At 43.2% G+C, this 18,288-nt stretch overlaps 1 protein-coding gene across 3 annotated transcripts in view; it reads right to left on the reverse strand.

Annotated features, from left to right (window-relative positions):
* Positions 1-18,271, reverse strand: part of HNRNPD (heterogeneous nuclear ribonucleoprotein D) — a 19,537-nt gene extending 1,266 nt beyond the window's left edge. The window contains exons 1-7 of one of the 3 annotated variants that reach the window (XR_008307607.1): positions 17,879-18,267; positions 9,247-9,415; positions 8,958-9,119; positions 6,726-6,857; positions 5,355-5,454; positions 907-1,053; positions 258-355 (exon numbers count right to left, since the gene is read on the reverse strand). Coding sequence is in view for 2 of the 3 variants with exons in the window: in XM_053251499.1 (XP_053107474.1) it covers positions 288-355; positions 907-1,053; positions 5,355-5,454; positions 6,726-6,857; positions 8,958-9,119; positions 9,247-9,415; positions 17,879-18,075 (975 nt within the window). In the remaining variant the exon portion in view is untranslated. Of the gene's footprint in view, positions 1-257; positions 356-906; positions 1,054-5,354; positions 5,455-6,725; positions 6,858-8,957; positions 9,120-9,246; positions 9,416-17,878 lie in introns of all 3 variants that reach the window. The other 2 variants (XM_053251499.1, XM_053251500.1) reach the window with 2 other exon arrangements.
* Positions 18,272-18,288: the final 17 nt, after the last annotated feature.

Below are 18,288 nucleotides of genomic sequence, written 5' to 3' on the forward strand. Positions count from 1 at the left end.
TCGCGGCAATTCCTTAATTTGTACCCATTAGCAGTACTTTACCTGTTAAATTTACTGACTTGTTAATTTATAGGGCAAAAGGCAAAAGCATAAGAGCACCTGTGTTACTTATCTTCAAAGTCATTATGTTATATTATGGTAAGCACTTCTGGGTGCTGTGAAATTTTAAAACATCATTACAATATCTTACACAATATACTGAAAACCATTACTATTAATTATAAAGCTAGAATGCAGCTTACAAATGCAGAACATACCTGTCTGGGATAGGTTGCAAATGGAATAATTTAGTACGGTTTGTAGCTATTTTGATGACCTCCTCGCCGAGATACCTTCCCATAACCACTCTGCTGATCTAAATACAGAAGAGAGGTGTTTAGACTCAAGACTGTAGAAGCCACTGAGCTCTAATACCATCTATTTTGTAAAATGGGATCAGGATAATCTAAAATAAAACTACCAAACTGGCATCAGGTTGAAGATGGTACTCTGACAACACACCTCTCTCAAGGTATTATTGCTGGGAAGTTTAGGTGGATCTCAGCACAGTGGGTAGAGTGTAAGCATCTTAAGTGTATGACTAAAAGTGTATAGTCAGCAGAGAGCACCATTATAAATATGAACTTTTTTGGCAATTGGAGGATACTGTGACTTCAAAGGGACAGTTTGAATTTTAGCACAAGCTAACATTCCAATCTTGTTGCAATCATGGAAAGTGTATTCAAACAAGAACAATGGCACCTTCTACTTGCACTACACCCCACATGATGTGCCTCATTTAGTGTTCCACCACAGAAAAGCCAGGTGATTAGTAAAACGGTCTGCATTAGATGGGACAGAAACTATACTCAAACATTATTTTTTGGTATATCACATGAAAGCATGCCAAGTAGCTCTTGTACTTACTACTATAGTCCCCATATCCATAATAGTTGTTGTAGCCAGTGTAGTCATAACCTCCATAGCCACCATATCCTGGACTGTTATATCCATAGTTGCCATATCCCTGATTCCAATAGTTATTATATCCCTGGTTCCAGCTTTGACTGGGGCCTGCAACAGAATCAGGAATCACAACATTGCAAGAAAACCATCAGACACCAACATAAGAACAAAATAATGGCACTGTTGGATAGGGTCCAAGGCCTATATAGTCCAGCATCCTGTTTCACATAGTGGCCCACCAGATGCCTCCGAGAAGCCCATAAGCAAGAGCTGAGAGCATGCCCTTTCTCTTGCTGTTGCTCCCCTGCAACTGGTATTTAGAAGCATTTTGCCACTGAGGCTGGAGGTGGCCTATAACCAACAGACTAGTAGGCATGGATAAACCTGTCCTCCATGAATTTGCCTAAGCCCCTTATAAAGCCATCCAAGCTAGTGGACATCACCACATCCTGTGGCAGAGAATTCCATAGATTAATTACATGTTGTGTGGGAAAGCACATTCGTTTGTTGGTCCTGGCCTTCAGTTTCATGGGATGACCCCATGTTATTGTGTTTGGCCACCTTCTTTCCAAACTAATAGCCCCAGATGCTGCAGCCTTGCCTCAAAAGGAAGGTGTTCCAGGCCTCTGATTATCTTGGTTGCCCTCTTCTGCATCTTTTCCAGTTCTACAATGTCCTCAAACTTATGTTTCCTGTCCTTCAACCAGTTACTAATCCACACTTGAATATGTCTCCTTATCCCATGACTGCTAAGTTTACTTTATTGGGGAACTTTGTCAAAAGTTTTTTGGAAGTCCAAGCATAATATGCCAACCGGACCACCTTTATCCACATGCCTGTTGACTCTCTCAAAGAACTCCAAAAGGCTAGTGAGGCAAGACTTCCCCTTGCAGAAGCCAAGCTGACTCGCCTTCAATAAGGCCTGTTCTTCTATATGTTTAACGATTTTGTCCTCAAGTATGCTTTCCATCAATTTACCCAGCACCGAAGTTAACCAGCCTGTAATTTCCCGGAAACCAGCCTGGATCCCTTTTTAAAAACTGGAATTACATTAGCTACTTTCCAGTCCTCTGGTACAGAGCCTGACTGTAGGGACAAGTTACATATTTTTGCTTGGAGATCAGCAATGTCACATTTGAGTTCCTTCAGAACTCTTGGGCGAATGCCATCTGGCCTTGGCAATTTGTTAATTTTCAGTTTTTCAAGACAGTAGAACATCCTCTCTTGTGACCTCAAATTCACCCAGTTCTTCAGCTTCCAAGCCTGAGAAGCTCAGTTCTGGAGTGGGGATATGATCAGTATCCTCTGCCGTGAAGACAGATGTAAGGAACTCATTCAGCTTCTCTGCAGTCTCCTTATCCTCATTAATAATCCCTTTCATATCCTAATCATCTAAAGGTCCAACCACCTCCCTGGCAGGTTTCTGCTTCTGGTATATTTAAAGAAGTTTGTGTTATTTGCTATGACACTTCTAGCTTATATGTTCTTCAAACACTTTTTTTACATCACTTATTGTCTCCTTGCATTTCTTTTCCCAGAGTTTATGGCCCTTTCTGTTTTCTTCATTTTGGTAGGACTTCCATTTTTCTGAAGGAAGTCTTCTACCCTTTTATAGCTCATCTGTGTTGGACTTGCTTGGCAATGCTCCACTCACATATAAGCTGAACTGGATCACACTATGGTCACTGTTTCCACATAGTTCTACAACTCTGACATCTCGCACCATGTCCTGGGCACCACTCAGGATTAAGTCCCAAGGTCACCTTCTCTCTGATTGGTTCCATGATGAACTATTCTAAGGCACAACCTTTTAGCCTGTCTAGAAATTTGGCTTTTCTGTCAATATCCACATGTGAATTTGCCCAGTCTATGTGAGGGTAATCAAAGTCACCCATTGCAGCTCTGTCTCTCTTTGATGCCCCTCTGATTCGCTACACCAAGTCACTCTCAGCATTTTAATCCAGAGGGTGATAGCACATCCCTAGTAGCACATTTCCTTCCAGTCCTCATGTTGTCATCTATAATGATTCTGTGGAGGACTCTGGTCCTCCTAGGTTTTCTAGCTTGTTGGATTCTGTTTTTTCTTTAACACACAGTGCTACTCCACCCCCAATCTATCCATCCCTGTCCTCTCTGTAGTTTGTATCCAGGAACAATAGTGTCCCACTGGTTCTCACGAGGTTTCCATTAACGGTAAAGTTGTGCCGTCGAGTCGTTGTAGACTCCTGGCAACCACAGAGCCTCGTGGTTTTCTTTGGTAGAATACGGGGGGATCATTGCCTCCTCCCGCACAGTAGAGCTAGTCTTGTGGTAGCAAGCATGACTTGTCCCCTTAGCTAAGCAGGCCTACCCTGGTTGCATATGAATGGAAGACTACATGTAAGCACTGATATTCCCCTAGGGATGGAGCCGCTCTTGGAAGAGCAGAAGGTTTCAAGTTCCCTCCCTGGCTTCCTCAAGATAGGGCTGAGAGAGATTCCTGCCTGCAGCCCTGGAGAAGCTGCTGCCAGTCTGTGAAGACAATACTGAGCTAGATAGACCCATGGTCTGACTCAGTATATGGCAGCTTCCTATGTTCCTATGATACCTTTCAGCATCTTCCTATATCGCTGCTGCCTCATATAGGTGTTTCCCATAGTCTGGGCACCTACTAGTGGGGATTTGAACCAGCAACCTCTTGCTCCCTAGGCAAGTTACTTCCCTGCTGCGCCATAAGGTGGCTTAGGTTTCCATTATGCCCACTATATTTAAGTTTTCATTAGCATCCAAGCACTCCAGCTTGCCCATCTTGGCTCAGAGGCTTCTGGTATTGGTATATGAACATTTATACGCAGAGTCTCTTAACCTAGCATTGGTGTATGCTATCTCCCTTATTGTCATTTGACCTTTTTGACCAGCTATCATGCATTTCCGCCTGCTCTGCTCCTGGTTCTACTCTGTCCTCTTCCGGTTTATCTGAAAAGTCTGCTTTTCAGATAAAGAAACCCAAGGGTACAATATCAAACACACTTAACTGAAAGCACGTTCCCTTGAAACCAGCAAGCCATATTTTCATGTAAATGTGTTATATATCAGGTAAATGTGTTATATATCAAGCCCTATCTTGAGGAAGCCGGGGAGGGAACTTGAAACCTTCTGCTCTTCAGTTGTTTTATATTTCAGTGGCAGCTATGCCATATTCCTCCAAACACTAGAGTAGATTTTAAATAGCTGACTACTTTTATAAATAGCTGACTATTTTCCATTGTGCAAAACAGTATTAGCTTTCTACCATCAGCCAGCAAATGGGACCCCTAAAGTCACAAGATCTTAAGTGGATGATTAACTAAAAGTTCTTAAAATGGCACATAGGTTAGCATCTTTACCAAAAAGCAAATTCACAGAATTCTGGTCAACTTTTTAAAAAGTGAAAGCAGCGTCTTTGTTAGATTTGTATACCACCTTTCCTAACATATATATCTCAAAATGGTTCATAGCATATCCATTAAAGACCATAAAATCCATAAAATACAACCACAGATTCAGCACCATAAACAAAAAGAAAACATTCCTTACAGTTCAAAGGCCTGAGTCAACAGCCAGGTCTTTATGTGCCTCTGAAAGGCAGCAAGGAAAACCAAAGGGTGAATGTTCATCAGGAGAACATTCCAAAGCCTGGGAGCAATGACTGAGAAGGCCCCATCCTGCATGTTCAACTACTGAGCTTCTTTCAGTATCAGCACAAGGAACAGAGCACCCTCTGATGATCATCTTCTCAGGTGAGCAGAAACATTCACGCAGTTGGGAGAAACATGCTTGGAGAGAGCGGGCAACCATGAAGGGGCACACATTGGTGGGGGCTCCCCTCTTCAGCACACACTGGTATTTAATTCAAGAGCACCACTCATTAGGGCTATCTGTGCGCGTTGGGAAAACATCAGAATTCCACTTGAGAATTCCTGCTGCCATTAGGCGTCAGCCTTTCGCAGGGCAATTGCCCCCGGCAGGATGGTGGCAGTGGCACCCTCTAAAAGCTGCCCCAGCACTGGAGAAGGGAACGCGGGGTGGCTGTGGGGAATCCCAGGGGCATGATGTTGGGGTGCAACACGGGGATGTAGCTCCTTCCAGAGCTTCCCTGATATGAAGGGAGGAGCCTTCCTCTGGGAAGAACTGTATCTTCCTATAAATCCCTGTGCTTTCCAGGTGCCACATGTGAGTGCCCGGCCACCCCTGCATCATTCCCCCCCCCCACTCCGGTGCTCCTGAGATTCACCGCAGCCACCTAGTTTCCCCCATGTCAGTGCCGGGTCGGCTTTTAAAGGATCTTCCCCCCACCCACCCCGGGGCAGTTGCCCTGCAAACAGGTGTGGAAGTGGAATTCCAGTTTCCCCCATGACACACACAGCCCTAGTACTTATGCAGAAACCTACCTCCACCTCTGCCACGAGCTCTTCCAGCAAATCCCCCTCGAGTACCCCACTGCTGTTGCTGCTGATACTGTTCTTTTGACATTGCTACTTTTATTTCACACTGAAAGAATGGAAAAAGTAATTTCTAATTTTTGCCAAGTGATGATTAATCATGTACTCTGTATTCAGTACAACATAAGGAACTAGTGAAGTAGCAGTGCAGTTTTTACAGAGATTTACAGCAGACAAATCCAAACAGATGAGGCTTAGGTGTTAAAGCCAAGCACAATGAGTTGAATTTACTCAAGGAGATATCTATTACTAAGTTTAGCAATTTATTTTTTAAACCTGAAACAACTTTGCTAGTAAATCTTAACTGTCTCTTATCCAGATCTCACCTGATGTATTTAGCAGGGTGATGCAAGCATCAAATAAACAGTTTAATAGTAGCTATGTTCACTGGGATAGAGAAGAATTGGTATTTTAAGAGGAAGCGGATGCAGTCACCCCTCGCCAACAGCAAGGATTCCGTTCCAGCAAAACCTCGCCATTGGCACATTTGCAGCTGGCAAGGCATTAAGGTCTATGGGAAACAGGGTTAGGGGGACTGCGGTCACAAAAAGACCAAAAAATAAAGGGGAAAATGCTCAAGAATTGCCCCAAATCCCCAAAACTCCCTTAAAATTGACAGGGCTCAGTAAGGGAAGTACAGAGATTGAACCACTGGACATTTTTTATCCCCAAAGGATTGCTAAAAGGTACTTTTGAACCCTCTCCAAATCGGTAAAAGTCACTTTAAATTGCGAGTAGTTGGCAGGGTCAGCAAGAGGAATGAACAGACTGAACCTCTGAACCCCCAAATATCATTTTAAAAAACCCCACCAAACCATGGATATTCAGGTTGTGGTTGGTGAGACAGGTCACAATTTCCCAGTCACAGATTCTCAAAACCACGATTGACAAGGGACAACTGTACTGTTACCAGTGACAGTTATAAGTCACACGATTTAAATTCTGATAGCCAATGCAAAAAAAACCATCTTTTTATGACTATCACTGTTAACAACTTGTGTTATGTTACAAGTAACTAATGATCCAAAGCCTCTGTTTGATAAGGAACATCAGAATTATTCAATGTTCAACATTCCAGAACATTTATTCAAACAAAAAGTTTTAAAAATACTTTTAACAGCTTCATTGGTGCATCTACACTTCACACAAGTAAAGTTTAATCTCTGCTGTACACCAGTATAACATTACTTGTGTTCTCTTTTGATTGCACTAGGGGAACCCCCCTCCCTAGACTGCACTTCAGTACTCTTGACTGTTATTCCTGGTTCTATTTTTTTCTACTTAAAAGGTGGTGCTCTGAAATAAAAGCTTGAAACGTACTTTACTAAGACCAACATTGTGGTATTTTTTCTCCATGATTTTTTTCACTGGTTCTTCATCTTTGAAAGTAATGAAGCAAAATCCACGGCGTTTGTTAGTTTTGTTGTCCATGGGAAGCTCTATTGACTCCACCTGATCAAGAAATAAGTGCATTTATCACAAATAAAGCAGGCAGGTAGCCCTTGCATGTCCTTTGGTTAAAATCAAATCAAAGTAACAGCAATAGGCTGGTGACAGTCCAGTGGTAACCAATATGGATCAATTCAGACATCAAGCTAAGCACTATTTGCATCACTAATGGTTTGGAATGTAAACCATGCTTGAGCTTTCAAACATATGAGCAGATTATGGTTTACAGCTGCTTGTCTTTCATTTTCTTTCAGCTCAACATTCTAGTCCATGGTGCAATGGTTTAACTATAGTCTGTCACCAGCCATCACACCAAACGATACTTAGCACAGATGAGAATTTGCAAACCCACTTCTTAGCCATGGTGTAGCACAGGCCTGCTCAACTTTGGCCCTCCTGCAGATGTTGGCCTACAACTCCCATAATCCCTGTCTATTGGCCACTGTGGCTGGGGATTATGGGCACTGTAGACCAAAAACACAAATGGGGGCAAATCTGAGCAGGCCTGGTTTAGCATAATGTCTAAATTGAGCTTCTGTCTAAAGGTAGGTGCATCAAGATTACCCACATGCCCCAGTTTACTAAATTACTGAAATATAGTTTATCTGGGCTAAACCCAGATGACACTGGGAATAAAAGAGCCAATTTAACTCTGAGGACAGTCACCCAAAGTTTAATCCAATCTTTTCAATTTCTGATTAAATTAGAAGCACTGATCAAATGTCAGGCTCTCTCCTAAGAAGGGACAGGAATTCACCTAGAACTGAACAGTTTTCACCAACTTGCCTTAAGGACATTACTATTTCAACATTTAAATTGAACTTTTGTATCCAAGTCAATTAGACTAGAATGCTTTTGTACTGAAACAATGGAAAATACAATCCACATCACATTGAAATCAATGGTAAAGCTCCTATCGATTTCAGCCAAGCTGGCAGTACCCTAAGGCTCTGGAAACTAATTACCACTAACGCAAGGATAGCATCTAACAGGTCACAGAGCAGCTTTTTAAAACGACATGAGGAAAAACCAACAAAAGGAGAGAAGCTTCTGGCTCAGGATAACTCATCCCATAAGGATAATAATCTTAATGCTCTGTGCTGAAGACATCATAGAAGTTCGCAAAAGGCATGTAAGCACAATGGAGAGCCAATCATAATCACAGCAAACATCACAAAATACTAGGAGGTTCAAATCCAAGGTGAGATCCCAGTACTAACTGAGAACAGATATTCCCACTGTATCAGAAGAATGGTGAAATGATGCTGGCAAATGAGATAATTGATGGATATGAAGTCTCTATAAAGAACAGAGTAGACTATCCTGGAGATATTGCTCTGTGTGTCAGAGTGGTTATTGAACACAATAAAGTTAGAAACTTTAGGACAACAAATTCAATCACAGAATCATCCAGGCCAAGAAATAATGAAGTACGTCTTCAGTACTATCATCTGTCTGATCAAACCTCTGATGGCGATTTTGAGTTGAAGAAAAATCAGAGCGCCAGCAATTATTCTTATATTGACTGGAAATATTCAATTCATGATATGATGTATCATGTTTAAGTTTTCTATTATATATTTTGTAAGTTTTGATAACAAAATACTGAGTTTTGTAAAAGTGTCAGAGATGTAAACAGAAGCCATTTTCAAATATACATATGACTACTCCTTTCCAACAATTACCAAGGAGATCAATCACTTGCAAAACACTAAGTCAAAGAACTTAAAAGCTTGTACAAACTGCCTTAAGTCCTCAGACCACCTAAATACAAAATGCACTAACTTGTCTCCATATACATCAAGGAAAAACAGTTGCTTATAAAAAGAAAAGAGCACTGTGTGGCTGGCGGGGGGTGGGTGGGGATGTGGAGGATGTGTCTCTAGGGCGCTCTCGTCCTCTCTGATCAAAAATGACCACAGAACTGTTGGGCACAACAGCTAAGTCTGAAGCATGAGACAGCAGACATGCTGGCACACCCAGCCTCTTACAGAGCCAGATCCCAGACATGTATCCTAGTTTATTTATATACAAAAGTATATTTGTATGGAGATTTCTTTAAGCTGATGACAACCTATGTAACAGAAAGGGTGGTATACTTACCTCACCAAAACCTCCGAAGTATTCCCTTATTTTCTCTTCAGGTGTATCTGGAGATAAGCCACCAACAAAAATCTTTTTGACAGGCTCTTTTGTTTTCATTGCTTTAGCTCTTTTCGGGTCAATCACTTTGCCATTTAGTTTGTGCTCTTTCTGATCCATGACCTGGGAAAAGTTAAAACTTATAATGAATCTTGCCCCAAAAATGCATTCTTAAAATGTCACATTTTCATGGATATTATGCTAGGCCAAGTGTTTCATCAGTAAAAAAAAATCTGGAAAACAAATATACCTTGTCCACACTCTCAGATTCCTTGAACAACACGAAGCCAAATCCTCTTGATCGTCCTGTGATGGGGTCCAACTTCAGGGTGCAGTCTACAACTTCACCAAATTTTGTGAAGTAGTCCTTCAGATCTTTCTTTGTAGTATCCCAGCTAAGGCCTCCAATGAACATTTTCCTGCAGACACAAGAAAGCATTAAGGTGTCAAGCTTTTAAAAAGCTTACAATATTCAAATTGCAAACTTTATAATATAGCAGTCATTAGCAATGATCCACTTGCATATTTCAGAAATGTGCCAAACTGTGTTTAACTAGGCTAGGAAAACCCTTTAAATGGGGCGGGGGGGGGGGGAGAAACCTATCCACATCCCTGCCTGTGATCCAGTGTGCATTACAAAACTAAGCTCAGTCTGACAAACATGCAGTACTCAAATAGCTGAACCTGAACCTACAGGAGATCAGCTTTTTACATGATGGCGATCATTGATTACCGCCATGGGAAGGTAACATGATTGTGGTTTTTCCTACAACAGTAGCAAACAAAACAATATGAATTAGAAAGTCCACCCTTACACACAAGCAAGTGACCTAAGCTAATTCTCCCCTCTGTGTATTGTGCTCACTCTATAAAAGCCCACCACTTGCCTAAACAAGCAGCATGTGAAAAGTCTGGAAGATATTCTTAAGAAGGTGACAATTTTTTTTAAGTGAGCAGGATGCTGAACTAGAACAGTGCTGTTGCAAGAGCAAGATCCAGCCTCCACTCTAACTGCTGGTATTTCCCCACTATAACATCTCACCTCAGGAATTTAACAGGGTTCCCGTGCCTGCAAGCTTTGCTACACAACATGAAGTAGCACTGACAGCCTTATGTAAGAGTGACCATGTATCTGATCAGCGCTGGTTGTCTGTCACAAGCAGTGCTTGTTTTGGTTCTGTGGCAACTCTGCTGAGGTGCCTTAGAACCCAACTAGTTCCAAGTGCCACAGAGCTTTATTGTTGGCATTCTGAATTCAGCTAAAGGTTTGCACCAAATATCTTTAATAATGTTTTTTATGACTTGTTTGTTTCAGCTTCACAAGTTTATGAAGCTCAAAGAGACAAGTTGCATTTAAGTGTGACCATCAATCAGCATTGACCAGATACATGGTCACATCTGCATCAGGCTGGCAGAGCTACTTAAAGTTGTGTAGGAAGGTTGGACAGTTATTTCCACAGCTAGTCAGACTGATTATTGTAGCAGGTTAGAGGATACAATAGTCAAATCCACAGAAGCAATTCCTGTGTGAAGATGGATTTTCACATAAGTTACGACACTGATTCTAACAGGCCTCTGCAAAATCAAATATGCAGCCTAGGAGCAACTTCCAAAACAATACGTGGAGACATGTTCAGCCACTCCCTGCACAGCAGTGCCAGACAGAGGCATCCAGAATCAACAGGAAGCAACCGAATATCCCCCATTTCCTCCCAAACAATCCCGAGTTCAGAGAAAATGAAGTCCCAAATTGCCTTAGAGATTAGAACACTCCTGACTATTGGCCAACGGTCAATGCTGTAGCCCTGTTCATGAAGGGCATATGCTAGCCTTGTTTATAGCAGCACGTTATCGAAGGACTGCACCTTACAGCTTTTGCTTTTGCTGTAGCACCACGTGTTGCTGTTGTTGGCGGTGAGCCATCTTTGGGTGTGAATTAGCTTTCACATGAAACAGAAAGAGAAGTGAATCCAAGCCGCAGGATTCGTGGAACAGCTTCAGGAGGAATTCATGTGAAAATAAACTTAGTAAAACACACAAACACTTAACTTTGCCCTTGGGATAAACTTGCTAGTTTTGAGTGACTAAAGGCTGGAACACTGCGCAACAGAACATACGAAAATGTTCAGGCAGAAGATGCTCACTACATCAGTACACACGTGCCTGCCACAGCCTTACAAATAAGTTGGGAAAGGTTAGTTGGCCCAAGCACAGTTGTATTAGTTGATGTTGTCATTTGTGACACTGAACTGAACAGTGCAGTCTCTCAACATAATCTCTGCCTGGTAGCCTGCAGGCGATTTGTACTCAACAGCTGTGGTGAATGAGTGGATATTTACAAGTCTTGCTTGTTAGATGGTGCTTTGAGCATTTTGAATGGAAAAGGTGGCTCAAATCCATCATATTATTTAAACAGCTCTCTTTACTGAGAAGTTAAAAGCTTATGTCTCTGTTCTTACTGAAGTTTTTGGTACATTTGAAGTTTTGGGTTTGGAAACCAAATAGTGCACTGCTAAAGTTTTAGAACTATTTTACATGCACTATGTACCTGAATTACTAGACAATGGAACCATCACATGCACAACCAGCCCAGAAGCAGTCCCTAAAAAGCAAACAAGAGAATTTAGAACACAGACCACATCAATTTAAATCAAGTGCAGATGTAAGACATTTGCAACATACCTCTGGTCTGCTGTATCTGTACTAACTTTTGCTGCTTTGGGATTATCAGATTACAATATAGTGCCCCTTGTTCAGAAGGCAGATTTGTAAAACAAGAGATGAACTCTTCTTTGGTTGTGCTTTTCACACTTGCACTATTTCGGGCTCAATATCCTCTCTGCTGTATGCAGATGCATCTATCTAGAACTTATGTAATGGGTGTGTGTGTGTGTATCGGTTCACCTTAAGTGACGCAGCGGGGAAATGCTTGACTAACAAGCAGATGGTTGCTGGTTTGAATCCCCGCTGTTATGTTTCCCAAACTATGGGAAAACACTTATATCAGGCAGCAGCAATATAGGAAGATGCTGAAAGGCATCATCTCATACTGTGCGAAAGGAGGCAATGGTAAAACCCTCCTGTATTCTACCAAAGAAAGCCACAGGGCTCTGTGGGTGCCAGGAGTCGAAATCAACTTGACGGCACACTTTACTATCTAAGGGGTCAGACATAAACCATAACCAACACATTTCCAGGAACAATATTTGGCTCAGGAAAAACAAAGCATTTGACAGACAGTTCTTCTGGAGGAATATTAAAACGAACAAAAATCTGCATGCATGCATACAGTTCCAAATACACACACTATTACCCATAGTGCAGACATGCCTTTAGCTACCTTGTCCCTGTTAGCTACCTTGTCTACCCAGGGAGTGAGAGGTTTTGAAGCATATGTAGACAATTCAGATGAATGTCCATCTCATGTGATTAAAGGATGCCCTGACAACCAATCAGGACGTCCTTCAGTTAAGTCAGAACAGGCCCACTCTGGGCACAACTCTATCCTCCTCATGCACTGGGACTCACATTTATCTGAACTGGCCCATTATTATGAATGATGTAGTTAATGATTACAATGAGGTGAAACACCTCCTAATATTATATCTGAAGCTCCAAGCTCCTCCCTCTTTTTTAGTGGGAATTCTGATTATTAACATTTTTCTGCTTTTCCTGGCTGTTCCAACACAGAATTTTTCTTAGAGTAAAACAATGTACACGTTTATAGTTGTGTCAAGAGAAAACTAAACAACACTAACGGAGTTCAAAAATTCTAAATGCACACACATTTGTACAAATGTGTACAAATCCTCCGGTATAAAACACCAGAGGATTACAAAATCCTCTGGTACAAAATAGTAACGTGTGCAAAAACATCTATCATATTAGCAGAAGACAAAATCACGTTTTTGTGGATTTCTGCCTGCTCTAAAAATAATGAAATATCACAAACTGTATTTTAATGGATAGCAGAGGTATGAACAGTCTCTCATGCACAGATACTCATTTATTATACATCTGCTCTGTAGTCTACCCCATCCCAAAGCTTTGGAGAAAATACCAATATTTTAAAGTCATGAAGTCCATTACAAATAATAATGCTACCTTCATTCCAGTTGTCCCAAAAAATCTGTGGCTACCAAAATCCAATTAAAATAATGTCACTCAGGCCTGCTTTACATATCAGGGAAAGCACCACTGCCACTCAGGAGTTGGCTCCAAACATGTAGGCACAGCTTCACAAAAGGACTGAGCCACATAACACAGGATCCCACAGACAATAACACCATCATAATGGGAACCTGGTGGAATGATGAGAACCAGTGGGACACCGTTATTCCTGGATACAAAACCTACAGAAAAGACAGGGAGGGGTGGATTGGGGGCCTCACTAACCTTTTGGCGTTCTTTGAGAGTGTCAGCAGGCATTTGCATAAAGGTGATCCAGTTGATCACTTTGGTGGCTATAGGTCATCTCCAGCCTCAGAGGCACAATGCCTCTCAATATCAGTTGCAGGGGAACAACAGCAAGAAGGGGGGGGGGCATGACCTCACCTCTTGCCTGTGGGCTTCCCAGAGGCATCTGGTTGGCCACTGTATGAAACAGGATACTGGACTAGATAGGCCTTGGGCCTGATCCAGCAGAGCTGTTCTTATGATATATTATTATTGGACTTCAAAAAGGCTTTTGACAAAGTTCCCCACCAACGGCTCTTGAATAAATTTAGCAGTCATGGGATGAGGAGACAGGTTCATGTGTGGATTGGTAACTGATTGAAGGACAGGGTAGGAATACATGGACAGTTTTCACAATGGAGAGAAGAAAGAAGTGAGTTCCCCCAGAAATCTATACTGGGACCAGTGCTCTTTAACTTGTTCATAAATGATCTAGAAATTGGGGTAAGCAGTAAAGTGGCCAAATTTGCAGATGAAACTAAATCCAAAACAGATTATGAGGAGCTCCAAAAGGATCTCCCCAAACTGGGGAAGTGGGTGACAAAATGGCAAATGCAGTTCAATGTAAGCAAGTGTAAAGTGATGCATATTAGGGCAAAAAAATCCAACTTCACATATACACTGATGGAGTCTGAGCTTTCGGTGACTGACCAGGAAAAAGATCTTGGCGTTCTAGTGGACAGCTCATTGAAAATGTCAACTCAGTGCATGGCAGCTGTGAAGAGGGCAAATTCCATGCTAGGGATCATTAGGAAGGGGATTGAAAACAAATATGCTATTATAATGCCCTTATACAAATCTATGGTGAGGCCACATCTGCATACAGTTCTGGTCACCATATCTTAAGGAAGACTCTGTAGAACTGGAAAAGGTGCAGAAGAGGACAACCAAGATGATCAAGGGCCTAGAGTACCTTCCTTGTGAGGCAAGGCTCTGGGGCTTTTTAGAGAAAAGAGGCAACCACGGGGAGACATGATCTAAGTGTATAAAATTATGCATAGGCCAGGAAGTTCAGGACCAACAAAATGAAGTACTGTTTCACAGATTGCAGAATTAATCTATGGAATTCTCTGCCATGTGATGTGGTGATGGCCACTAGCTTGGATGGCTTTAGAAAGGGCTTCAACAAGTTCATTGAGGACAGGTCTATCAATGGCTACTAATCTGGTACCTCTAGCCCCAGAGGCAAGATTTCTCTAAATACCAGTTGCAAGGGAGCAAAAGCAAGAGAAAGAAAGCATGCCCTCACCTCTTGCCTACGGGCTTCTCAGACGCATCTGGTGAGCCACTCTCTGTGAAACAGGGTGCTGGACTAGGTAGGCCTTGGGCCTGATCCAGCAGGACTGTTCTTATCTCTACACTGTAGAAAGCAGGAACTTTACAAAGGGCTTTCGAGTTTCCAAGGTAAGAATTTTCCCAAGTTGAGGGAAACCTGAGGATGCCCCTGTGTGTTCCCCATAGCCCTAACAAAAATTATAAGTTCTGTACAATATTTGCAAGCAGTTTTAAAAGGTTCATTTTCATGAGCTGCTTTATTCCACCCGTCACTGTTAAAATCTGCATGTATCTGTCAACATAAAATATTTCTGATGCCCAGTGTTCCCTCTAACAGGGATGCCCAGATGTCTTTGACTGCAACTCCCAGCATCCCCACTTGCAATAGCCTTTGCTTGGGGATTGTAGGAGTTGTAATCAACATCTGGGAATCTCTGCAAGAGGGAACACTGCTGATGACCCAATTACACTTTACGTGTCCAGACAATGGAGCCCTATCAAAGACACGCAGCAAAAGATTATCTCACAACTCACACCTGAACTTCAGGAGTGCCATTTATGCTGGGCCCAGTTATTTAGGACTGTACAGGTCGTAAACTAGTGCTGTGAATTGAACCCAGAGTGAAACAGAGCGCCAAAGGAAGCACTAAAATACAGCCATAAGTGATCCCAGTGACTCAAACCTGTCAGAAGCAGAGCCGCAGTATCTCCCCTCAGTCAAAGCTTTCCAACCAGGGCGCCTCCCTCTCATACATCCTACAATGCATTAAAATAGTCCGATCTCAGAGGTACAAAGGCACGAATGACTGTAACCAGAGCAGGTTGCCTACGTACATGCTACAAAAACACTATTGACAGTCACTGCTCAGCTACTTCTGTACATTATGTAATAAGTCCAATATGCATTAGCTGAAACAATGTGCTATTGTACTTCCACACAACAGTCACAGTTGTGGCTGTTAACAAGGATAACTGAGAGTCTTAGAAAAACAAAGCAGCCTAGGTGGATAACCAAACTGAAAGCCCACTTAGCCATACAGCATTTTGACAACATTCTCATTAGGTGGCCAGTTGATAAGATCCACGCCTCCAATGTTGTCTTCAGCAGAAATTTCTCTAAACAATATCACTTGCAGCCATCAATACACACACATCCAGTACATAGTATGTATGTAGTATGTTTGTATGTAATAAATGTAGGCTTTGTGAGGGAACAAGAGGTGAAGGGGAAGCTTCACATCCCTTCCAAGAATTCAGAAAAGATATTCTCTCATGTACTATACAGTATAACCTAAACCAGTGATTTTCAAATTCTCACAACTTAGCTGAAGGCAATCACTTATTCATGTGATCAAAAAGAACCATTTATTCTTAAAACCAATCAGGAAACACACTATTTACACTTAAATTTAGCAGCCTTTCTGGAAAAAGCTATTAGTCCCGTTTTGTTCTTTTGAAAACGTTGCAGATATTTGAGACCATAAAAATCTAAAGGAGCAGGGTGGTGACCCAGTGCCAGTGTGGTATAGTGGTGTGGTGTAGTGGTTAGAGTGCTGGACTAGGACCAGGGAGACCCAAGTTCAAATCCCCATTCAGCCATGAAACTAGCTGGGTGATTCTGGGCCAGTCACTTCTCTCTCAGCCTCATCTACTTCACAGGGTTGTTGTGAGGAGAAACTCAAGTATGTAGTACACCGCTCTTGGAGGAAGAGCGGGATATAAATGTAAAAAATAAAATAATAATAATAATAATAAAACCACTGATCTAGACCATTACATTAATGTTACATAACTGTCTTTTGCACAATATATGCAGTGACAATTTATACAAATGGACACCACACCAGCCTCTCTCACATAGATTTAGTTAAATATTAAGCCATTTACTTGTAAATCATATCACCTCTCCTTTCACAACACAGTCATGAGTATGGTAATGGAGAATGACTTTACCATAAACCTTTCAAAGTTCTGACCAGATCTTTTGCTTCTTTTAAACACTGCACAGATGGATTCTTTCCCAACATCAGTAACTATGCAAGTTAAGGCCCTTAACATCCAAACTGCATTTCAAGCAGGTCCAAAAAGGTTCTGCTACATATTTGCATAGCCCCAAGTATTAGCAATTGAACATGTCATTTCAAATGCAATCCTCAAATCAAGAGCAAGTTGAAGCCTTCGAAATTTTCCTTCTAAACACCTAAAGGGGAAAAAACTACACAACCGTCAGGAAACCTATATTACGAACTGCTGCTGCTGTGTAAAAATTGCTGTGCAATTTTTGCAGCACCAAGCCTATACATATTTTACAGAGCAAGATCGGAAGAATACAGGTCCTTGCCCTGAGGGTCTCCGAACCAACTTTTTAAATTCGTTACCCTTCTAGCTATCTTCAACAGAGAAGATGCAAACACCTTTTCATCCATTGTTACATATGTCAGGTCCTTTCACACAACTGGTTATACCTTTCAGCCACCCGGGCCGCACAAATCGCCTAGCCACCAAAAGTACACGGGTGCCGCTTTCCCAACGCGCGCATCTGAGCGAAGTGAGGTGCAATCCTATGCACACTTCCACGGAAGGGAAACCCACTCAGCCCTGTAGGGCTTACTTCCGAGTAAGCATGCTGTGGATCGCGCTGTTAATCCGCTCTGGCGACGGAACCCAGGACGACGACGACGCCTGGGGCTCACTAACCGGGAAGACCGAGCACAGCAGCCGCGCCAAAACGGTGCATGCCCGCCCGCCCAAAAGAGCTAAGCGCTGTTTTGGTAGCACCGACGAGCGTCCGAGCCACACGATCGCGCCAGTGGCGGGAGAACACGGCGCACGCCTTCTTCCTTTCTACACGGCAGCCTCATGGATCGCCCGCGCCGCCGTTTAAAACCAGAGCAGTGTTTGTGGGTGGGGGAGGAGGTGGGATGGAGAAGAGGAGGAAGCGGCGGTGCCTAAGCGGTGGAAACGGCGCCTACTCGGTCGGGCAACCCGCTTTCCCTTCTCTCTCCTCCTCCGCCGCTCCGGCTCCACTCGGCCAAGGGCGGCTGCTGCAGCCTTCCACACGCAGCTCTACTCCGGAGTCGACTACGCAGCGAGAGTCGACATCCGAGGCAAGGCGCCTCCGCGGGATCGGGGCCGCCGCCGCCGCTCCTCACCCTTCATCCTCCTCATTCTTGCTCGCGTCGATTTTGGCTCCCTCCGATTCGGCCGTGCCGCCGCCGCCGCCGCCTCCTCCGTCTGCGCTACTGCTGCTGTTGTTGCCGCCCCCGCCCGCCGCTCCTTCAAGCTGCTCAGTTTGCTCCGAGGCCTCCTCCTCCGCCGCCGCGTCCCCGGCGAACTGCTGCTCCGACATGGTCGCCGCCTGTGGACTCGATCGGTTCGGGGGAGAAAAGGGGAACGCGAAAGGAAAGGCGAGCTCCGGCGGTGGGAGGCTGGCCGGCGATGGCGGGACCCGAGGCTCCGCCGGCAGCTGGCTGGCTGCCTGCCTGGCGGCGATGCGCGGGCGCTTGACGTTTCCCTCCTTTCTCGCACTTTAATGGCGCCGCCGCCTCGATGGTCCCAACCT

This window comes from Hemicordylus capensis, chromosome 5 (genome assembly GCF_027244095.1).
Source record: "Hemicordylus capensis ecotype Gifberg chromosome 5, rHemCap1.1.pri, whole genome shotgun sequence".
NCBI lineage: Eukaryota > Metazoa > Chordata > Lepidosauria > Squamata > Cordylidae > Hemicordylus > Hemicordylus capensis.